At 29.6% G+C, this 23,667-nt stretch overlaps 1 protein-coding gene and 1 pseudogene across 1 annotated transcript; both read right to left on the bottom strand.

The window, feature by feature from the left end:
* Positions 1-564: 564 nt before the first annotated feature.
* On the bottom strand, positions 565-2,925 carry LOC119602133. Its single transcript, XM_037953528.1, has 4 exons — positions 2,836-2,925; positions 1,937-2,055; positions 1,754-1,863; positions 565-570 (listed from the first exon to the last, which is right to left on the bottom strand). Exons 1-4 carry the CDS (start codon positions 2,907-2,909, stop codon positions 565-567), a joined length of 309 nt encoding a protein of 102 aa, XP_037809456.1. The 5' UTR covers positions 2,910-2,925.
* A 7,927-nt stretch (positions 2,926-10,852) lies between these two features.
* LOC119602052 lies at positions 10,853-19,978 on the bottom strand (annotated as a pseudogene).
* Between the last annotated feature and the right edge of the window lie 3,689 nt (positions 19,979-23,667).

Below are 23,667 nucleotides of genomic sequence, written 5' to 3'. Positions count from 1 at the left end.
TAAAATGAATTCATTAAAACCGGTTACACCAGTCCATAAAACAAATCGTACAGTTTTTGTATCTCAAGATCTGGAAAACTGCGAATTTGTATTTGTTCGAGAAGACAGTGTAAAAAAATCCCTTCAACCCCCACATCAAGGTCCTTTCCGTGTCATTAAAAGAAGACAAAAACTTTTCACATTGGATGTAAATGGAACCGAAAAAGTTATATCAATTGACAGATTAAAACCCGCCTACATTTTTAACACGGATCTGGAAGAAGTTCCAGAGTTGACATTAATTCCAAATTTAAAACAAATTCCTCAAGGAAATAGTCGAATACCAATTAAAGTTCGGAAAACTCGATTTAGATTTCGTTAGAGATCCTTCTTAGCAGCATCTCTAGGGGGGAATATATGTAGCCAATACAATTAAACTTTACATAATTTTATAAAAATACTTTCAACTTAAAAAATAATTTTGTATCAATACAGTTTAGATTTAAAAATAATAAAAAATTTCATTCTGGTTTAAAAACGAAAAATAGAAACAAGCTAAAAATTGAATTCACACTTGTTTCAAACTTATTCCTAAAATAGTATTTTAATGTAAAATATGACAACTTACTTTTTAATTTTATTTATATAATCCTTGAAGATAATTACTTTTTGGAATATATTTAATAAACTTCACCAATTAACAAAACCTTCTTAAATGTTTATTAACAGTTGACTTTTAACATAACACTGTCAAATAGGTTTTTTTTATTACTTAAGATTCACAATATATTAATTACACTATTTTTCTATAAATATTATCAATATTAATCAATAACTCATTTAAGTTTTACAATGAATAATTAAAACTGAACATGACTGGACAAAACACAAAACATCACTGAACTTAGCAAAATTTCTGCATTATTTATTTTTATTTTTTCGCGTTCACGCTAAAAAATGGAGTATTTATATTTTTTTGTTTTTGTACTCTTCTTACTATCATCCGGAAGTAACCTAAAAGTATACTTCCAGACGGAAAACTAGAAATCAATGTATTTTGTTTTTGTAAAATGTGTGCTCTCGTCTGACAATCGTACAGAAGTGACTACAATCCACATTTCCAGATGAATAAAATGCAACATTAATGTGAACACTCTTCAAACTGTCTTCCAGAAGTGACATAAACATACAAATCAAGAAGATACAAATTAGGAAACAATGTATTTTGTTATTGTATAATGTGTGTTCTCATACAACTCTCATTCAGAAGTCACTAAAACGTATACTTCCATATGAAAAAAATTCAACAGTCATGGTTTTTTGTTTAAGCAAAATGGATGCACTCTTCTAACTATAATCCGGAAGTAACTTAAAAGTATATTTCTAGAAGACGAAAATTCGAAATAAATGTATTTTGTTTTTGTAAAATGTGCGTTCTCGTCTGACAATCGTCCAGAAGTGTTTCTGACGTGGCGTCGGGGGTGATGCACAATAGTTTTGTCTTCTAAATGTTTGAAGGGTAACTACTATATGCCAAACTATAGACTAGTCTAATGATTAGATTATAGACTATAAACCAGACTTTACTGAATACTGCCCTAAACGCTAGGCTTTATATGTAATAGACAATAGATTAAAATAAAGTATAACAATTTTTTTTGTTTAATTAATTTTGTTTATTAATTTTTTTCTTATATCTTAAAATTTTGATAATGTTTATAAAACATGGTTGATTTGATTTTTCATGTTCATTTTCTGGGGCTACATCATTTACTACTTCAGTTACAGTTTCAACTGAGGTTTGTACGGGAACTTCAACAGGAGTTTCCACTGCATTGGCATGTGGTTGAACAGCATTTGGCAGATTTTGCGGCTGTGAACCACCTACAACATAGGGATGCCATCCCATATTTCCACCATAAGGCATGATGGGCATTTGAGGATAAACCATTGGTACCATTGGCCACTGAGGCATGGTCATCGTCAGTGGCATAAATGGCATCATAGGGTATAATTCCCATAGTGATGCTGGGTGGCAGTTTGTGTTGATGGCGAATTTTCCTCGCTAACAGTGTGCTGAAAATATACAAATTGGCAATATAATTTAGGCTAATAGACCAAAGCCTTGACAATAGACAAACAGTACATTAGGCTATAGACTAGACTACAGATTAGACTATAGACTAGACTATAGACTAGACTATAGACTAGACTATAGACTAGACTATAGACTAGACTATAGACTAGACTATAAACTATACTATAGACTAGACCATAGACTACACTATAGACTACACTATAGACCAGACTATATACCCGACTATAGATTAGACTAAAGACTAGACTATAGAATAGACTATATACTAAACTATAGATTTGACTATAGATACTAGACTATAAACTAAAATATTAACTAAACTAAAGACTAGACTAAAGTCTACACTAAAGGCTAGACTATAGATTAGACAATAGACTAGGCAATAGACTATAGACTAGATTATAGATTAGACTATAGACTATACTACAGACTAGACTATAGACTAGACTACAGACCAGACTATAGACTAGACTATACTATAGACTAGACTGTAGACAATAGACTAGGCTATAGCCTAGACTATAGACAAGACTACACTAGGCTAGATTAGACTGTAGACTACACTATAGATTAGACTATAGACTAGACTATAGCCTAGATTATGAACTAGACTATAGACTAGACTACACTAGCCTATATTCTAGTTTATAGTATAGTTTATAGACTAGTCTATAGAATAGGCTATAGACTAGGCTATAGACTAGGCTATAGACTAGACTATATACTAGACAATAGACAAAGCTGTAAATTAAACATACATTTCTTTGACGCCTGCGTCCTTGGCGTTCACCTTCTGGTCTATGAACACTTCCTCCACGTCTACTGGTGTCATTTTGGCTCAGTAATTGTCGTAGCAGTTTCTAAAATAATAAAATTATTAATATATATAATAATAAAAAAAATTAAATTAAAAAAATAATTACCAGAGTTTCGACGTCTTTATTCGACGACATATTTAAACCGTTTGCTACAAAGAATAAATAAGAAATATTAGTAGAATTCTCAAGTCAACATAGTTGCAAAAAATCGTATTGAAAAATATTGAAAAAAAATACTACATTTCAATTTATACTTTGAAAGGTTTCTTAAGATATTTTCCACATATTTTATCTACAAACATTTTATAAACACGTCTATTTGTTTTTTAATCTATAATATTGAAAAAATAAATTATTTATTTGAAATATCTTTTTCGTTTACCATACGAAAATTTACAACATTGTTTTTTTTAGTTTTAATTTCAACCAACAAAAATTCAATGTCAAAAAATAAAAAATATTTTTTTTTTTTCGTTTGTAAAAAATATATTATTTTCGGGCTATTAAATGTGTTTAAATTGTGCTAAAAAATTATGAAATATAATGTTAAGTGATAAAAAATATTTCAAAGTGCTATTATCCTCAAATTTTCGAGAAAAAGTTTTAAAGTTTGGAGAGAGAATAAAATTTTTACATATGTATGTGTTGGATTTACACAGCACTCGTCTATGAGAAGAGCGTAATGTTATTGTTGTAAAAAATTACAGCGTTTTACTTCTTATTTATTCTTTGGTTTGCTATTTATTAAAATTGTGTTGCCAGGTTAATACAAAAAGGAAATATTTTAAAGAGTTGTTTATGAAAATGTGAACGTGATATGAAATGTACTTTTCTAATAAGAAATATGAATGAAGTGTGAATAAATTGTATATTTTATATATAGAACAGTAACTAAAAAAACTTTGTAATTAAAATTTTATACTACGTTCACACATTTGAATTTTTTGAATCGCATCATATTTTTTCAAAAAACACTTTAAATTCGACTCGTTTTTCCATACATTTTTCATGTTCAAAACATCTCATCGACGTGTTTAATTATAAAACACAAACAGCCCAATCATGAACAAAAAATCCGTATGAAATTTCTCACTTTTCCCTTCTCTCCTATTATAAATGAAAAATCCGCATGAATTGCATTACTTTTCTCATTCCTCCTTTTTTATTACATTTTCATCAACTGTGTGAAGGGAAAACAAATTCATGAGAAAAAAAGTACCTATTCTCAATAAATTTGAATTTGGGTTTTCCGCTAAAAAAAATTCACTTTAAAAACAAAAGGGAGTTTACAGAAAATGTAAGTAATATTTGTGTACAACAAAATTTAAAAAAAAAATTTTAAATAATTTATTGTTTTTAGGTCGAAAACAACCAATAAAGCCCAAATACAGCAACTGGTAACTCCAATGGGAGGCAATCCCGATGTTGCCTGTGGTTTCCATAAAGGCAGCAAAGAGGTACTTGCAAGGTTTTGGAGGAACGCTGAAAACGAACTAAAATCCATGGGGCCTCCAACTAGGTGTGTTGCTGAGTGGAAAAAGGTTTGTTAACAATTAAGCTAATTGATCAACTGAACTAGTGTAGTTTGCAATAATTCATAGGTGTGGGCAGACCAGAAAAAATATGTACGGCAAAAGGCGGCACAAAATTTAAAAAATAAAAAAGGTACAGGAGGTGGTCCAAACAAAGAACAATCATTTTCACCAACAGAGGAAGCAATTTATAATTTAATAGGTATGAAATCTTCTGTCGAATGTGTTCGAGTGAAGCCTATTGGCCTTACTGCTTTTCAAAACAGGAATGATTTTTTCCGTACTTATGTTTAATTAACACAGCTAGAACAAAGAGTAATGTCAAAACCAAAAAATAAATTTACAAAAAATATTAATTTTGTTGTTTAAACGATATATACCCAGTGTGCTTGCTACCCTAAAATCAATGTATATAAAAAAACACTTTACGATTTTTTGAAGATTCTAAATGTAATATTTTTCCAGATATACATTTTGGGGATGTCACGCAAATTATTGCAATTTCGCCAATTTTTCGCCAAACGTTAATTTAGATTTTATTGTAACATATGAAAAAATTAAATAATGTAATAGTTTCCCACATGTACGAAATTTTGTATTTAATTCATATGGGAGATCCCGAGATCCCATTGATAATCCGCCCATTTTTCTCTAAATGTTCACATAAATGTCGAAGTTTTTCATGTAAAATTTTCTAGTTCTTATATTTTTTCAGATATATGAATTTTTTATTTAATACATATGGGAGGTTCCAATATGCAAGTCCGCCAATATATTACCCAAATGTTCACATTGACTTCTAACTCTAATAGTTTCCCAGTATTTAATTCATATGGGGGGTGCCACGCCCCCTGCTGCTAGTACGCCCCCCTTTTTCCTTAAATATTCATATTGATCCTAAAGTGGGTCCTACAAAATTTGAAGACTCTATCTGTTATACTTTCTCAGATATACTGATTTAAGATTTTCTTCATATGGAAGGTGCCACGCCACTATCGCTATTCCGCCCATTTTATCCAAAAATGTTCTTATGGACGTCAAAGTTTTGCATACAAAATTTGAGGAATGTAGCTCTTGCAGTTTCTGAGATAAGCGACTTTTAATACTTATTTTGTATGTGGGCGTGGCACGTCGCCCACTTAAAATATTGAAGTAAAAAGTAGTTCCTTTGAGACATACAGGAAGAGACTGTGAAAATTTCAGAAAAATCGGTTCAGCCGTTTAGCTGTCTACAAAGTCCAAACAAACAAACATACAAACACACATCCATTTTTATATATATAGATAATAAAAAATTTATTAACTTAAGTTACAATTGAGTGAAAAAAGTGTAACAATATTTCTCAGTTTAACTTATTATTTTTTTAATCCTATAAGAACAAAAATTGTTATGTCATTTGTTGTTTTTGCAATTTTGTTTTTATTTAAATGAACTCTCAGTTTTATGACATTTTTTTCTGCCAGGCTGCCCAGGCTTTGTTAGCAAAATTTTTAGCTTTGACTATGTGTAAACTATTAGTATATATATGTATTTGTATACACGTACATTATTGCAAAAACAACAAAAGACAAAACCGAAACAGTTGCTTAGACCTGGTCCACACTAGGAAACTTTTGTTGAGAAACTTTTTCTTAATTCTCTTTTGAAGTTTCCTTAATGTCCACACATAGAAACTTTTGTTTCAGATATTACGTATTAATTGCATTGATTTGTTGTTGTACGAATGAGAAGAAAAACAAAACAAATTTCCGAGTACGAGAAACTCCGTACCGCGACTCGCGACTCTCTTACGCAAAATCAAAAGTTTTCTAGTGTGGACCGGCGGTTAGAAGTTAATGTTCTAAGCTTTATAACTTAAATTGTTTACTGCCGGTCCACACTAGGAAACTTTTTTTGGGAAACTTTTGATTTTGCGTGAGAGAGAAAGAGAAAGAATATCATTTATCTCTCTCGCGGTACGGAGTTTCTCCTACTCGGAAACTTGTTTTGTTTTGTTATTCTTCTCATTCGTACAACAACAAATCAATGCAATTAATACGTAGTTTTTGAAACAAAAGTTTCTATGTGTGGACATTAAGGAAACTTCAAAAGAGAATTAAGAAAAAGTTTCTCAACAAAAGTTTCCTAGTGTGGACCAGGTCTTACAAACTGCAGTCGAAGATAAAAGAAAAATTTTCAAATTTCGACAAGTTTAATAGTTAACAAATTTAAAATTATTAAAACAATAAAATTTTTACAATTTATTAAAAATAAAATTGTGAGTTTTTTTTTTTAATTTAAATTATAAAATTTTAATTAGTGGTTTTCATTTTACAATTAAGATTTGTTTTTTATACATAAATAATATAAAATTTAATAACTGAAGTAATAATTAAGTGAAAAAAGTGTAACAATATTTCTCAGTTTAACTTATTATTTTTGTTAATTCTTTAAGAACAAAAAATTGTTATGTCACTTTAGTTATTTATTATACCCTTCACCTTCGTGAGAAGGGTATACTGTGTCTCTCATAAGTATTCGAATTTAGGTATAATATGAAAAGAAACCTTATTTAATAATATATTTTGTGTGCAAAATTATTTTGTTATATTGTCTAGACAGTCCTTGGATTTGATATCACGCTTTTTAAAACTTTAAAAATTCACATTTACTTAAATTAATTTAGCTTCTTTTAAAAAAAGTCCATAAAATTACCTCACAAAAGTATACGAATTTTCCTGCATTTCATATTTGACTATATTGCTAAAAAATTGTTTTAAGAGGTAACTATCAACCGAATGGATATATTTTTGTCCAATTTGTTCCACAAATTTGGGGCATTTGTACCATCTTTTCATGTAATATCATTAAAATGGTGATTTTTGGCAATTTTTGTATTTTTTTCTCCTTTTTCCCAGAGATAAAACCAAAATTTGTTATTGGGATTTAATATACCCCTTGGAGTATCTAAAAATAATATTTTTTGTTACAAGAATCTTTATTTAAACGTTCCAAGATATATTATTGGAATCATTCTTCTATCGCTAATTCAATTTATTGGAACTCAAGTCCATTTTTATAATACTAGGGTCAATAATTTTCGGGGAAACTTGCCTTCTATATATTGTTTTAGATATCAGCTGTTATACATTTTAAGTTTTCAATATATTGTGGAAGTGTACAATTCCAAAGCATGCCTTGAAGAAAGGCCATTCTATATTGTGGAATCATTATTTTTATAACCAATGGCGTCCAAGCTGATTGTCACCATATCATTATGGTGTAACTCAAAATATTGATATCTGTTTAAATATTATCTACCATGATCAAAATAAACCCAAAATTTTGAACATACAGTGTTGTTGTAATGGACAACATAATCGTGAATGTTATGAGTAGTAAAAACTGAAATCTACTGTATAGGATGATGTTTTGTTAAGGCATGTTTTGGAGTTGTATACCGCTACGATGTCTTGAAAATTTAAAATATATTAGTGCTAATATCTACAATAATATATACTAGCCCACTTTGTCGGAAAATATCGATCGATCGATCAATTAGAAACAGAAGAACGATACCAAAAATATATCTTGGAATGTTTAAGTACAGATCCTTATAACAAAAATTATTATTTTTAGATACCTCAAGGAATCTAGGAATATTAAATTATGGTTTTATCTCTGGAAAAAGATAAAAAAATGGCAAATATGGTCAAAAATCGTAATTTTAATGATATTATATGAAATGATGGTACAAATGCCCCAAAATTGTGAGCCAAATGGGCCAAAAATATATCCTTTCGGTTGATAGTAACCCTTAAAACAATTTTAAGCAAAAAGAGAATTCGATTCTAATTTTTGTGTTTCGTAATATATGGTAAAATATGAAATACAGGAAAAATTCGAATACTTTTGTGAAATAATTTTATGGACTTTTTTTTTTAAAGTTAAATTTATTTAAGTACATGTAATTAAATATTATTAAATTATGTTTCTTTTAAAAGTACACCTAAATTCGAATACTTATGTGAGACACTGTAAATAATTATTTTTAAAATGTGCTAATTTACAATTTTAAAGTCCTTTTACAAGGTAACAGGAACACAAAATAAAAAACTGTGAACGCAGTTTCGGTTCATTTAATCTCTAGTTTCAAACTTGCAATATCTGGTTCGTGTCTAATTTTAGTGTCAGTCACTGACTGAAGACGAACAAATAAATAAGAAAACAAACATTGGCAATTAAGGAACAAACTTAATGTACATATGTAGATATGAAGTGATTAAAAATGGTATAAAATACATTCGATAAGGACAAGTTTGTCTGTTCCTTTCAATTTTTGAATCATGGAGTTGAATTTTCTTATATTGGCGCTCCAAACTAAAAAATGTTGCCTCCTGTGCAGAGCTAAAGTTGTATCCATTTCTTCCGCTATTTTTGCCCACAACATTTGTTTTTTATTTTTGAGGTTAGGACTTCTACCAACCTTTCAAGTCTTTAACCTTAGAAATAAGAAACTTTGTTGACGAATCTGTCCACAGAACTTTTTTCCCCTCTACTTCACTGGAGGAAGAAGTCTCAGATGGCCTTGTTGTGTTGCCTTCAGAAAAAAGTGTATCTTTTCCGCTATCTCCTGATTTTGTGGTTGCATTTTGTTCCTCAAGATCTTTGAGCGTCAATTAAGCATTTCCTTCCGCTGTGTCCCCTTGATCATTTGGAATAAAATGTAATTTCATCATAGTATTCCGTTGCTGAACGACGGCTTCTATATAATTTCCATCTTATGTACATAAATATAATTTCATTATTTAAAATGAACAACATTTTAAACTAATAAATTAATTTAAAATGTTGTTCGTTATATTGTGTAATAATCCTACGAGCAGGTTGCTTATTACACTTCGGTATTTGTCAACTGGTCATACATTTCTATAGTTGTCCTATAGTTTTAGAGTATCAGTTCCAGCTATATCCATTATTATTCCTGAAACACTAAAAGCTATTTATTACAATTTAAAAGACGTTTATTTAAAGGTAAATTGTTTGCTTTTAAATGCATATAATAATATTTACTTTATTGCATTAAAAGGGGTGCACAACAATTGAAGAATGGCTGGATGTGGGTACAGAATTTAATAATAAATGGAATTTCCCTATGTGCCTTGGAGCGATAGGTTTGATTCTTTATATCATTTAATTTAAAATAAAATTATCATCTTTTTTATACATATATATGTACACATGTAGACGGTAAGCACATAGGGCAAAGAAGTATGATGGATCCTTTTATTATAATTATAAAGGATTTAATAGCATCATTCTTATGGCTTTTGTGGAAACTGATTATAAATATATATTTGTTTATGTCGGGTCAAATGGAAGAGCATATGACGCTTAAGTTTTTAATCAATCTGAGATAGGAATTGCAATTCGCAATGAAGCTCTCAATTTTCCAGAAAATCCAGAGTTACCTGGTTCAGACATTAAGGTTTGTTAGTAAAATGTGTAAGCTTTATATTTTATCTAACAAATTTTCAAGGTTCTCTTTGTATTTGTTGCTGACGAAGTTTTTCGACTTTCAACTAGAATTTTAAAGCCAAATTCACAAAGAAATGATCATGAAAATAAATTATTTAATTACAGACTTTCCCGGGCAAGAAGGGTATCTGAAAATTGTTTTGGTCAACTAGTCAATCGGTTCCAAATTCTACTAAAAGAAATCACTTTAGATGTTGAAAAAGCAAAACTTATTACTTTAACCTGTTTTGTTCTACATAATTTTTTGAAAATAGAAACCATAATGACGATTCTTTTCAATGTACTCAAAGAAATGCAACCTTAACAACTATTGAACGTCGCCCGGCCAAAGATCTTCTAATGATGCATCAGAGATATTTGCAGAACATACTTAATGAGCGACAAGTTTTGTTTATTTTAGCCCACATTTCTATGAATAAAATAAGATATGAAACGTTGAAATCAGATAAAAACTGGCAGAAATAGATTTTTTTTCGTAAAATCAAAAATTTACCAAATATTTAAAAAATATGTTTTCAAATAAAGTGTGGGTCAAAAATGATCTTGAATTGTAAAAAAATTAAAAAAATATATAAAAATGTGTATTCAGATCTAAATATTTTACACATTTCCGTAAAAAATATTTTCAAAACAATTGAAAAATATTAAATAGGTTAAGAAAATTTTGACAAATTTTGGTCTGTCTAGTCAACAAAAAGCGTTTTTTTCCAATATCTTCCGATTTTTAGGGTATATTGAAGATTCTAAAAATGGTACTGTAATCTACTCTACTAGACCTACCAACTTCATTAGGTCTCGCGATGAGTGTATTGATTTTTTGTAATTTTGTCACACCGTGTTATTAGCGTCATAACTTTGTTCTCTAACGAAATTTGAAAAGCTTTCAATATATGGATCGATTTGCTTTTTATTTGCTAGCATCATCTCCTTCACTTAATTCAACTGTTTGGCTTTTTGTTTCATGAACAGTTGAATCTAATAAAATTTTCTTTGGTGGTGAGGAATCATCATCGCAAATTATTTGGCTCTGAAAATATTATAATTTTTATTAATAGAAATTCTGCAATTTATCCTGGAAACTAATAGAGCTAGCTTCTTAAAAATTTGCACGAAAAACTTTAATATTCATCTGAACATTTTGGGGAAAAAGGTCGGACTTTTATCAGGGGGTTTGGAATCTCACATATAAATTAAATAGAAAAAATCGTATGTCTGGAAAACTATTAGAGCAAAGATCCTTTGCCATCAATGTAAACATTTAAATAAAAAATTCATATATGTATCTGAGAAACTGTTAGAGCTAGAAAATTTTACATGAAAAACTTTGACATTCATGTGAACATTTAGAGAAAAAAAGGGACCTTGGCATCTCCCATATGAATGGAATACAAAATTTCGTACATCTGGTAAACTATAGTATCATTAAGATTTTTCATAGGTTACATTAAAATCTAAATTAACGTTTGGAAAATTTGGCGAACTTGCAATAATTTGAGTGGCATGCGTATATCTGTTAAACTGCTATAGTTAGAATCTTTAAAATCGTAAAGTGTTTTTTATATACATTGATTTTAGTGTAGCAAAACTAGTATAGCTAGTACTATATATATATTTATCGGCACTACCTTCACAATAGGTACCAGTTATAATTTAAAAATAATCACCATTAAAAATATGTATAAAATACTATAATTAAGAAAGTAAATATCTACCAAATAAAACATGCATAAATTTTAGAAAATTTAAATTATATAAATCCAAAACTTCGGGCTTTATGACCTCCCTCAATCCTTTTTTAATGCCACGGTGACCACAAATTGCTCTAATTGATGCGATCTATATGAAATTGTAAAAAAATTAATTTAATAAACAAACAATTTTAAAATTTTGATATCTTTACTTAAATATTCCTTTTCGTTTTCTTCGTTGAAAGTTTCTTCTGACTTCTGAAACTCATCTACAGAAGAAATTGGAAAAGTCTTTGTATATTATGGGATGTTATTCTTTATGCAACTAACTCTTCATCGCAGCGGTATTTGCTGCTAACACGTCTAATATTATTGTGTTTTGGTTCATAATATCTAATTTTAAATAATAATTTTATTTAAATGAAATATGTGAGTTATAAATAATATACCTCTTAACTCATTTTGTATTGTTGTTTTGTTGCTAATAATTTCATTATTAATTTTTAAATAATATTATTAAATAAAATAAAATAGTGTATACCAGACAAATCTCAATTTTGTTATGGATAATTTGTATCAACTACATTACCTCTTGGGAGTCGCACGTCTTTTTAATCAGCTTGTTCATTTTGAATTCTGAAAATATGAAATTTAATTTAATAGTGGGATTTTCTAATCCCACCACCCACATTATAAGGTAGCAACATAACTTTTGAAATATCTTTTATATTAAAAGTTTCTTCGATTTCACTAATTTCCAGTTTTCTGCTATATGCTATTCCAATTTAAAAATTGTTTTGCTTTAAGAAAGTCATATTGAATAAATGTTATGACACAAATATTTTATTGGTAATGCAGCAAGGATTATCTGGTGATTTTATTTGCAAAAATGGATTTTATTATTCTATTTTTAATAAAAGAATCATTATTTTGATCTTGTCTTTTTATCATTAAAATTGTTTATATTTGTTGGGGTTGTGTTTTGGCATTTTAATACTTTGCTTAGGCTTTTTTTAATAATTGATATGCAGAGTAGCCTATAAGGTTACCAAATTCTTTATAGCAATCTGCTACGTGAAGAAGGCTATGAACATTATGTAAAAGATTAGCAATTCCATAAAATTTGGGAAAATCTTCAACAAATTTAGAGAACATTTGCTCCGTAGTTCTGGACGAAACGTCTTCATTGTAAGTTTTACAGTTCAGAAACAATCGGTAACCAACAACTAATTGACAAATATGCTGGTAAAATACTTCGTTAACAAAACCGTACAGGACGTGCGTACAGGACACCTTTTTGATTTTATGAAAAAAATTCTATTTCTGTCAGTTTCTATCTGATTTCAACGTTTTATATCTAATTTTATTCATAAAAATATGGGCTAAAATAAAAAAAATATTTAAAATATATGTTTTCAAATATAGTGTGGGTCAAAAATCATACTGAATTGTAAAAAAAATATATAAAAATTTGTATTTAGATCTAAATATTTTACACATTTCCGTAAAAATATAAAACTGTGTGTATTTTTTGAAAAGTACAAAGGAAACTCTTTTCAAAACAGTTGAAAAACGTTAAATCGGTTAAGAAAATTTTGAGATATAATTTTTTTGGTCTGTCTAGTCAACAAAATGCGTTTTTCCCGATTTTTAGGGTATATTGAAGATTCTAAAAATGGTACTGTAATCTACTCTACTAGACCTACCAACTTTACTAGGTCTCGCGATGAGTGTATTGATTTTTTGTAATTTTGTCACACCGTGTAATTTTAAACATTGAATTTAACATGACATTGATAAAAAACTAAATATAATAAACAAATAACATTAATATTTTATTTTAAGTTATTAAAATCCGCAATATTGTCAATACTGTTCAAATTTGTCTTTTTATTATCAAAAATATTTGTACAATATACATATGTAAGTATGTACACAATATAACAAATTTTAAATCAAAATGTACATTTTTTATAAATTCAATGAAATTTTTAAACCCTATTAGAATTTATTAGGGAATTTTATAAAAATTCTATAAGGTTAACAATTTATAGTGAAGTATGCATTCCAATTTCTACATTGGAATCCTGCATGCATTCACTTATGGCGATTTTAATGGGATTTGGGAATTAAAATAACATGGGTTAAAATGAATAAGTTCAAAAGCAATCATGAGAATACCCCATCTTCTTTTTATACCCACCATCAAAAAAGATGGGGGGTATATTGATTTTGTCATTCCGTTTGTAACACATCGAAATATTGGTCATAGACCCACAAAAGTATATATATTCTGGGTCCTCATTAAATTCTAAGTCGATGTAGCCATGTCTGTCCGTCTGTCCGTCCGTCCGTCTGTCTGTCTGTCTGTCTGTTGAAAGCACGATAGAGTCCCAATGGAAAGAGCTAGAGGGTTGAAATTTTACTTAAATATTTCTAACAGGTAAGGTTTGTTTGGTATTGAAAATGGGCAATATCGGTCCACATTTTCTGATAGCCCCCATACAAGTGGCCCCTCGAAAAGCAGCTTTAACAGCCATAACTTGTTTAAAAATACGAATATAGCGATAAAATTCGGCATATGGAAGTTTCTTATGATCCAAAATCATTATGCAAAATTTTATGAGGATCGGTTCATAATTGACCCTACCCCCCATATAAGGTCCCCTTCAGAAAATGACTTTAACGCTCATTACTGGCTTAAAAATACTAGTATATAGATGAAATTCGACATAAGTAAGTTTCATACGAGTCAAAATCTATCTAAAAAATTTTATGAGGATCGGTCCATGATTGACTCTACCCCCATATAAGGTCCCCTTTAGAAAATGACTGCAACGCTCATTAATGGCTTAAAAATACGAGTGTAGCGATGAAATTCGACACAAATAAATTTAATACGAACCAAATTCTATCTACCAAATTATATTAGGATCGACCCATAATTGACCCTACCCCCTATATAAGGTTCCCTTCAGAAAATTACTTTAACGCTTATAACTGGCCTAAAAAATACGATTATATAGATGAAGTTCGACATAAGTAAGTTTCATTCTAGTCAAACGAGGTTTGATGGTGGGTATATAAGATTCGGCATTGCCGAATATAACACTCTTACTTGTTATTGCTGGGTTTTTAAAGAACCCAGCAAAAACTCGGTAACTTACTTTTCAATGACTACTACTTATCGTCTGTATTACTTAGAAGTACTCTACTAATGACTTTTTTATAATCTGATATAAAAGTACTTTATTTTCGGCTTTGTCATTTTGTTTGCACATTTTATTTAATTGTGTGCTAAGAATTGTGTTTTACAAAAAAGAAAACAAATGTAGGTTTGTATGTGAAAACCATTATTTGACCATATTTGACGTGGTGCGGTGAGTAGAGCATTTGACTAACAAACCGAAGTCCTTGGTTCGTATTCTAGCTGGCTCTTTTTATTATTAAAAAATAAAACAACATACTAAACAACTTCTTTGTAAGGGAAATAGCAAGTACTTCTTTAACTCCCTATCTGTAAGCGAGCGTGGAAGTACTTGCCTCCAATGACATCACCGTGTTAAAATAATGACTTAAAATGCTTATGAAGAAGTAGTGAAAAGTAGTTTTATTAGCTTTTTAACTCATTACTTTTCAATGTAAGTTTTTCCTGGGAATATCTTATATTTTAATTTTCTACCATAAAAAGCAAAATCGTGATATTAATTAACGAACGTATTGTTAATTTTTTAGATCAATAAAGTATTTTGCTTTTTTAGGTTGTTAATTTTTTTTAATATTGCTGCATTATTTTATAAAATGTTGACATTTCTTAACCGATTTATTATCCTATGTATATTCCTATAAGAATTTATCAATATTTGACTTAACATGAAATCTATCGTTTCTATCTATGTATAATAAGTAATTTTGAATTGTATACATGATATATTAGATATTCAATGGATTTTAACCTTAAAAAAAATTTGTATTGATAAAGAAAAACTGCATTACGGAAACCTCATCTATTAGGGGAGCACTGTCTGAATTTTATTTAGAATTGTATAATATTGATTCTTATTCAATAAACCTAACATTACCCAGCTAACATTTTTTGAAATTTTTGATCCCATTCGAGTAATTTATGACTCTTCTGCACGATCTGATCATATATGCGCTCATTTTCTGATCATAAATGATACATTCGTTGGAAGAAAATGGTACCCTACGCGCAACTCTTCTAAATGAGTCTTAAAACCACCCCCTCCCCCCCCCCACATCTGATCAATTATGACTAATTTAATATAAATTTAATTTCCTTGAAAGAAAATCGACTTTATAAATATCACACAAATTCAAATTTAATTTTATAAACAAAATGAGAATTATATCAACTAATCAGTTTCGACTCATTTTTGAATTGTTTTTGAGTCATTTTTAAGTGAACACTTACACTCATTACAAACAAAAACAATTACATAAGGAACAATTTTAGATCTTCCAACTGCTTGAAATATGACAACAAAATAAGTTTTTATAACAATCATATTTTAAACACCAGGATGATCAATTTATGATTGCTATACATTTTGTTATTGTTTTTCAAATATTCAGTTTTCAATCATATATCTGGATCATTTGCGAGTCATTTTTTAAGCGCTCACCTTATTAATCACTTTTAGGTCATCAAAAGGAGCCAAACATGACTCAGTTTACTGATTAAACATCCAACAATCTTCCAAATGCTATAGCTGGGACACGACAGTTCACCTTACATTTGTTCCAAGCAACCTAAGGTCTGTTTGAGGTCCATAGTTCGTATATATAGTTCGGCGGCCAGCCGCCGCCGATTTGAGCCGTCTCGGCTTGTATCTCTGTTTGGATGTCTGTTGGTTTTATTGCGTTGTGTATTTTGTTTTTTGTGTGGCAGGGTTGGCAAATAGAATTTTCAAATTGTACAAAACAGCATTAACAATTGTACTTTATGTAAATTATGTATCAATATGAAGTACTCTCAAAATTAACAGTTCATCTGTATCTATGGGCTAGATTAGTCATTAGACTAGTAAATAAACTAGTCCATTTTGTCACCAGATTGGTCCATAGACTAATAGGGAGTCTATACATAGACTCCCTATGGACTACACAATAGAGTAGTCCATAAACTAGACAATAGACTACTCTATAGACTAGACAATACACTAATCTATAGATTATAATGTTATATATTAGTCCAAAGACAAATACATAGAGATGTCTATAAGCTAGATAATAGGATAGTCGGTAAATAACGCAAAGGCTACTAAATATACCAGTCCCTAGACTAATTTATAGACGAGACCATAGAAAATTATTTAAACTACGCCAAAGTATAGTAAAATGTACTTTAAAAGTCTATTTAAAATAGCACTTAAAAGACTATTTATTTAAAATCGTATAAAATAAGTCCTAAATAAATAATAAATAATTGTGGGAAATTATTACTATGCTTGTCTCGTTGTAATTTATTTCGGGTTTCTAAACAATATGAGAGAATATAAACAAGAATTATATTTTTCCTCTTCAGAATTTATCGAAGGACTTCCTACCTTTGAACTGTATGTCAGAAGTACAATTAGATTATTTCAGTAAGAAAATGAGTTTCAAATTGTACAAAATGGGTCATTGGTGTACCATTGTTCTTTTGAGGATTGAATTATACCAAAAAAAGTACACTTTTGCTAACCCTGTTGTGTGGTTATTTCGTTTAGCGCTGTTGTTGTTCATTTTGTTTTGCTATTGCTATAATGATGATATAGTCGGGAAAATTAAATAAATATAAATTTTCTGAAATTGATATTTATTAAATACACTTTGGTGAAATTTTATTAGACATTTTTATTACCTTTCACAGAAGAAAAGAGATCAAATTAGATTTTTGGTGAATATTATATGTAGAAATTCAGGTAAAATTTATTGTAAGGAATTTTTTTATAGTTTTAAATTCTTTTAAGTGGCTACTCAAGATTCAGGACCAACAAATTTATTATAATAGACACAGACCGATAGTACATTGAACTGAATACAATTTGGGAGCTTTCGGATCTTTTATATTTTGGCAAAATTAAGAAAAAATAGCTACTGAGAGGATTTTGAAGGAAGTCCGAATCGAAACTATCCTACCTTTCATATAATGTAAACTTAAAACGATAATGAATTATTAATATAAAACACCATACTCCAATACATTTAAGACTTACAATTATACACTAAACAATACACTCTATACTTTTACCAAGTTATACTTATATTCAAATTTAAACTATATACTAAAACAAGTAAGAGTGCTATATTCGGCTATGCCGAATCTTGTGTATTTAAAAAATATCAATTCTATAAATTTTTAATTTATTTCATTTTCCCGTTTATATCATTATTAAAGCAATAGCAAAACGAACAACAACAACGCTAAACGAAATAAACACACAAAAAAACAAAATACACAAGGCAGTAAAACCAACAGACATCCAAACATACGAAACGAAATACACAAAAAAACAAAAACAAAATACACAACGGAATGAAACCAACAGACATCCAAACATACGAAACTGAATACACCAAAAAACAAATACAACCCTGCAGGAAATGTCAATATTGAAACTGTACTGACTTACTATTGACGCAATCACCAGTACTAGTGGCTTATTATACGACATACAATGCTTTTTACTATAGACATTTAACATGTGCGTGTCATTGAAAATCTACTACTGACGTTAGTACTATTGACTAGGTACTTCTTTTGCGACCATATGTAGACATTGGAACCAGTAAATCAATAGTACTATTTAGCAGTTCTAGTCTACACTTTTGGTACTTTTCTGTAGTAAAAGTCGACAATAAAATTTAAAATTTTGTAAATATTTGATATTTTATTAAAAAATTATAAGGTACGATTTCATTGTTACAGCCTTTTTTTAAAATTAAATATAAAAACAAAAAGGTACTATTATCCAGTCTCTCTTAAAAATATTTATAAAGGAACATAAAAATTTTGTTTTACAAAATTGTGTAAAATTACTAATCCTCTTTGGGAGAATCGTCGTCTTCACGATTTTCATTATTTTTGGTTTTGCTGCGACCCATTTGTTTAAAATATTTTTCTTTTGACGCTGCAATGCTGCTCTAATTGTTTTGTCCGAATATTCATTAAAAGTTGATATTACATCTGGATATTAAAAAACGAAACATTTGCGTATTCGCGCAACCTCTTTTTGCAAAAAGAGCCATCAACATTAAAATTCATGATAATATTTTGGCCAAATATTTCATGAAGGTTTTTTTCTGCATTACCCGCAAGAAGTGATTTCATTTGTCGAATCTATTGAATATAAACAAAAAAATAAATTTTATTCGTTGAAATATTTCCACAATAAAAGTAAATACTTACGTATGGGTCTGAATGAGTTTTCAAAATAGCATCAAATTCTCTTAGTTTTTCTTCAGACTCGATAGGGAAAAATTCCATAAGATTTGATGTAATTTGGTTTTGTTTCACAATTGTGTCTAATAAAACTTTATGTTCTGCTAGAATTTCAATTAGCGTGATGTAGCGTTTTTCAGCGGCATCTATAGAAATAAAATAATAAGTCTACAAGTCAACAATTTATGAACAAAATGTTGCACAAACATTTAAACAAACCTTTATAAAAAATAAATTGTTTTGATAGTTCTTCACAGCTAGAACATTTGGAAGTAACTGGAAAGAAAAAAATAATTAGGTTAGGTTAGGTTGATAGGAGGATGTATACTACATCAAATCCGAAGAAATACACCTAGGCCACTATCGGGCCTGTTGTGCGCTCCAATTCAAGGAAAAAAAAAATTGTTCACTGAATGTATTATTTTTCCATGTTCAGAAACTCAGTTTCCTGGACGTAATTCCTAAGAATCTTCCAATCGGTGTTGGTTAAGAATGTTATTTACGGAATAACATCACTTCCAAGATACTTGGATCTAACTTCGACGAATGCCTGACAATGGCAAAGAAAGTGCTCCAGAGTTTCACTGTCCTCTCCACATGCTCTCCATTCGTCTGAATCCGCACGTCCAATTTTGTATAGATGTAATCCTGTGTGTCCACTCAGAATACGTACTATCATACTAACCTCAGACTTGCTCATTTTGAGAAGATTTCTCGTCTTGCTCTCATCAGGGTCACCCCATAGAATCTTTGTGGTTCTACCCACCGTTTCATTATTCCAAGAGGCCTTATGGGATTAAGTATAATGTACATTTTAACATTATGAAATTGTAAAATTACCTTCTTGAGGAAAATATTTTAGTTTTCCTTTGGAGTTTTGTGGATGCCCGTTTGACATTTTTCTAGAAGACAGCTATGGAGAATCGGTATTATTACGATATGATTATCTTAAGGTAGACTTATAATTAATAATATATAATAATAATATATAATAATATATATAATAATAATATATAATAATATATATATAATAAGAATTTTTCTTTTTCTCCTAAAACTAGTTTTGTCGTGAAAATGCCTATTTCGCAGGAATTGAGGGGTTCTTGAAAAAAGCTCTCTAAATCTAACAAACGTCGTCCTTGAATATATATGTCGTCTTCTTTTATTATTGCTTCAATTTTTACAGGGATGTCTGATTTAACAGCACATATATTGTTGGGTACTTTGGATGAAATTAAACAATCATTGATTTGAGCTTCTACAATGACAGTTCCTTTGAATTTTAATGTTTCTTTTTTAGCTTCGACATATAATTCGTGTTGTTCTCTTTGCACAATTTGTTGAATTATAGAGGTTAGTTTTCGAACATGTTTTTTTTTTTTTAATTTGCAGTTTATTTTCGAAATCATAGGTCGAAAACGATGTTAGAGGTCCGTAGTCTTCAGCGCAGGCTGCAACACAATTGGAACATTTTCAACAAATAACTCAAGCAATTCGTTAGCTACTTTCACGTTACTGTAAACATGCCTTGGACTACTAAGTAGCCGATAAGCACAATGTAAAACCAAAAAATCATAGTATATATCTTTGTGAACGTTATTGCAAAGAACAATGCAAGGAACTGATGAAATTCAGTGGCCTTCCAATGATGTATTTCATTAAGAGATCTAGGTTTTCGTGGAAACTCCTTTGAGAAACATTATCTTAACTTTAACAGCTCGGATGATATTTTTACCAAGTTCTCTTTAGGGGACTCCTCTTCAGTTTTGTTGTTGATGATTCGAACAAGAATCTTCCGCATTACTCCAAGATCGATAAGATGCATACTATCTAAAGGAACTTGCTTTATCATATTAAAACCTATTTCTTCAAGGGGAGTTTTTTGATTTAGGAATGTTTGGCTGTGCTGGTTTTGATACTTTCTTGAAGAAAAGTCCATATCGGAGATCAAAGTTCCGCTAGATGTACTGTATGTTAGGACATTACCAATTTTTTTAGATATTTGGGTACACTTAGTGCATCCATGGGATGCAGTATGTCCTGGAACACCACAAATGAAAGCCTTAGCTGGCGTGTCACATGACAAACATCGAAACGAGATTTTAATTTCCTTGTCATTTAAAAAAAATTCACCATTAAGAGAAAGGACATCTTCAACAAAATCTTCACAAAAATCTTTAACACATTTTGGTTTAGAAAGGCCTACATATATTCCTATCGGAAATGTTTTAACTTTCTCCTGCACATTAACGATTTTTAAAAGAATTGGCCACAACTCCACTAGTGAACTTTTAAACAATGGGATTCCATCAATGTTGATATCCAGTTCAATTTCGTCGTAATTTTTCAAAACTTGCTCAAATTTTCTTAGCTGACTTTCAATTCCAATGTGGCAATAATTTCCTCCAAAAACTTTTCTGATTGAAAGTTCTTGACTTTTACCCATCAGCGCTGCAGCTGAGAGAGGCACATCTAGACCTTCCTCCTGTAATATAATGAGAAGCTTTTCCAAACATTTTCTGGAAGGGCCTGTCTCAATATACCAATTTTTAATCTCGCGCAAACTATATTTTGGAAAATCTATTTGAGACGACACGGAACATTCAGGCTCCACAAAATTTTCACAATTCCCACTTGGACTTATAAGTATCTCCTTTTCACTACTTCTATTTTTATATAAAATTGACTGTTTTTTTAATAAACGTTTATAATTTATTTTACTCATAATTGTTAAATTAACTTACAAAACACTATTATTCACTTTTTCTTGATTTATTTTTTTAAAATTTTGATGACAGCCGCCTTTTTTCCACAAAATAATAAAAACGTTAAGAAGAAGCATAGTTTTATTACAGAGCATACATTTTGTAGCTAAAAGTTGACTGGGATTAGCCGTCGAACTTTTTTTTTTAAAAAGCCGTCGTCGTTGAATACAAATTTTTTATTTTTTGAATGAATTTAAGAAATTAAAAACGGTTTGTGGTATTTTGATACTTCTGTAGTTTAGAAACATGAATTTTGTGAATAACTACTCTACCACAATTTAAAAAACATCCCGTTGATAAAAACGATTATGCCGCCAAAGCATGAAAAAAATTGTCTTTTTTTTATGAAATTTTCAGAGGTTCTCTCGGATTTTTGCTCATATCTCCGGTATTTATGGACCGATTTTGCTGATTTTAAATAGCGATTTTTTTGAAAGCATGTCTAACAGAATTATTGAAGATATGAATCTCGCCGTTATCTGGGGTCCTCTAAAAACTGATTTCAACAAACACACAGACGGACAGACAGACGGACATAGCTTAATCAACTCCGCTACCTATAAGGATCCAGAATATATATACTTTATGGGGTCGGAAAATTATATTATAGAAATTACAAACGGAATGACAAACTTATATATACCCTTCTCACGAAGGTGAAGGGTATAAAAAAATTAAATTAAATATTAAGCAATTAGCAAATACAAAGGTAAATATCTTATATATGTAAAGTAATCATTACGATATTAATGTATATTTTAAATTCAACTTAAATCTACTGTGTAAAACGTCTCAAAAAATTTGAACCCATTCAAGATCCCATGACAACAGGCTTGCGGTCGTCGGAACGAGAATTTTGGTGAGTCCAATTAAATAACTTTTAAAATTGATATGTGTATATGACGTCGTAATTGATAAACTTAAAGTAATACATAACATATAATAGAAATATTATTAGAATTTATAAATATTAAATTATTCACTAATGACATGTTTAATATTTAAAATACCAAACATTTTAAATAAACAACTATACATTTTCACATTTTTAAATTTCTTTAATATTAATTTCACATTCAATGTTTACTTCTATTACTTTTAATTTTAAATAAATACTTACTTAAAATTTTAATTTGTTAATTTCACGAAACATTTAATTACCAAAAGTTAGATTTAGTGGGCTATTCAACATATAGGAATAATAGCATAGGTCATGGGTGGATACAGACGGAAAAGATAAATAAGATCTTATATATACATACATATATAAGATCTTATTTATCTTTTCTGTCTGTATCCACCCATGACCTATGCTATTATTCCTATATGTTTTTTTTTTTAATTTTTTGTCAAAATTTGTTCGAAAAAAGAAAATACGATGGAAAAAATTTAAGCACAGTTCAAGGGTCGCTGAATTTCAGAAGATGCCAGAGAATCCAAGGCAAACGGCACGAAAAATAGAAATGGAGTGGAAACTTTATTTTCTTTATCATTGAACGTTTCAATGGAATGTATTTATCATTTATTGGTAAATGTAATTTAAATGCTGTTGCCAACTATGTCAACGTCAGTTTTTTTGTCAACCAAACAATCAAAACGCGGAAACAACAATCAAAAACGTTAGTGTATCAACCAATTCAGATCAAAGCCTAAATTTAACATGTTTGGATGAAACATTAAATTTTAAAAACGAAGATAAAAACTCTCTTTTAATTACTAAATTATCATGTACATCGTGCAGTTTATCGCCCTCCAAATCCACATTCTCCTAAACAAGATCCCCCATTGTCACAGTTTAAAAGAACATTTTCAAAACCAAACA

Source organism: Lucilia sericata, unplaced genomic scaffold (assembly GCF_015586225.1).
Source record: "Lucilia sericata isolate MDLA Ls3-8-SP2 unplaced genomic scaffold, ASM1558622v1 Contig000000F_arrow, whole genome shotgun sequence".
Classification (NCBI taxonomy): Eukaryota; Metazoa; Arthropoda; class Insecta; order Diptera; family Calliphoridae; genus Lucilia; species Lucilia sericata.
Note: the sequence above shows the minus strand (reverse complement) of the source record. Positions and strands in the feature narration are given on the sequence as shown.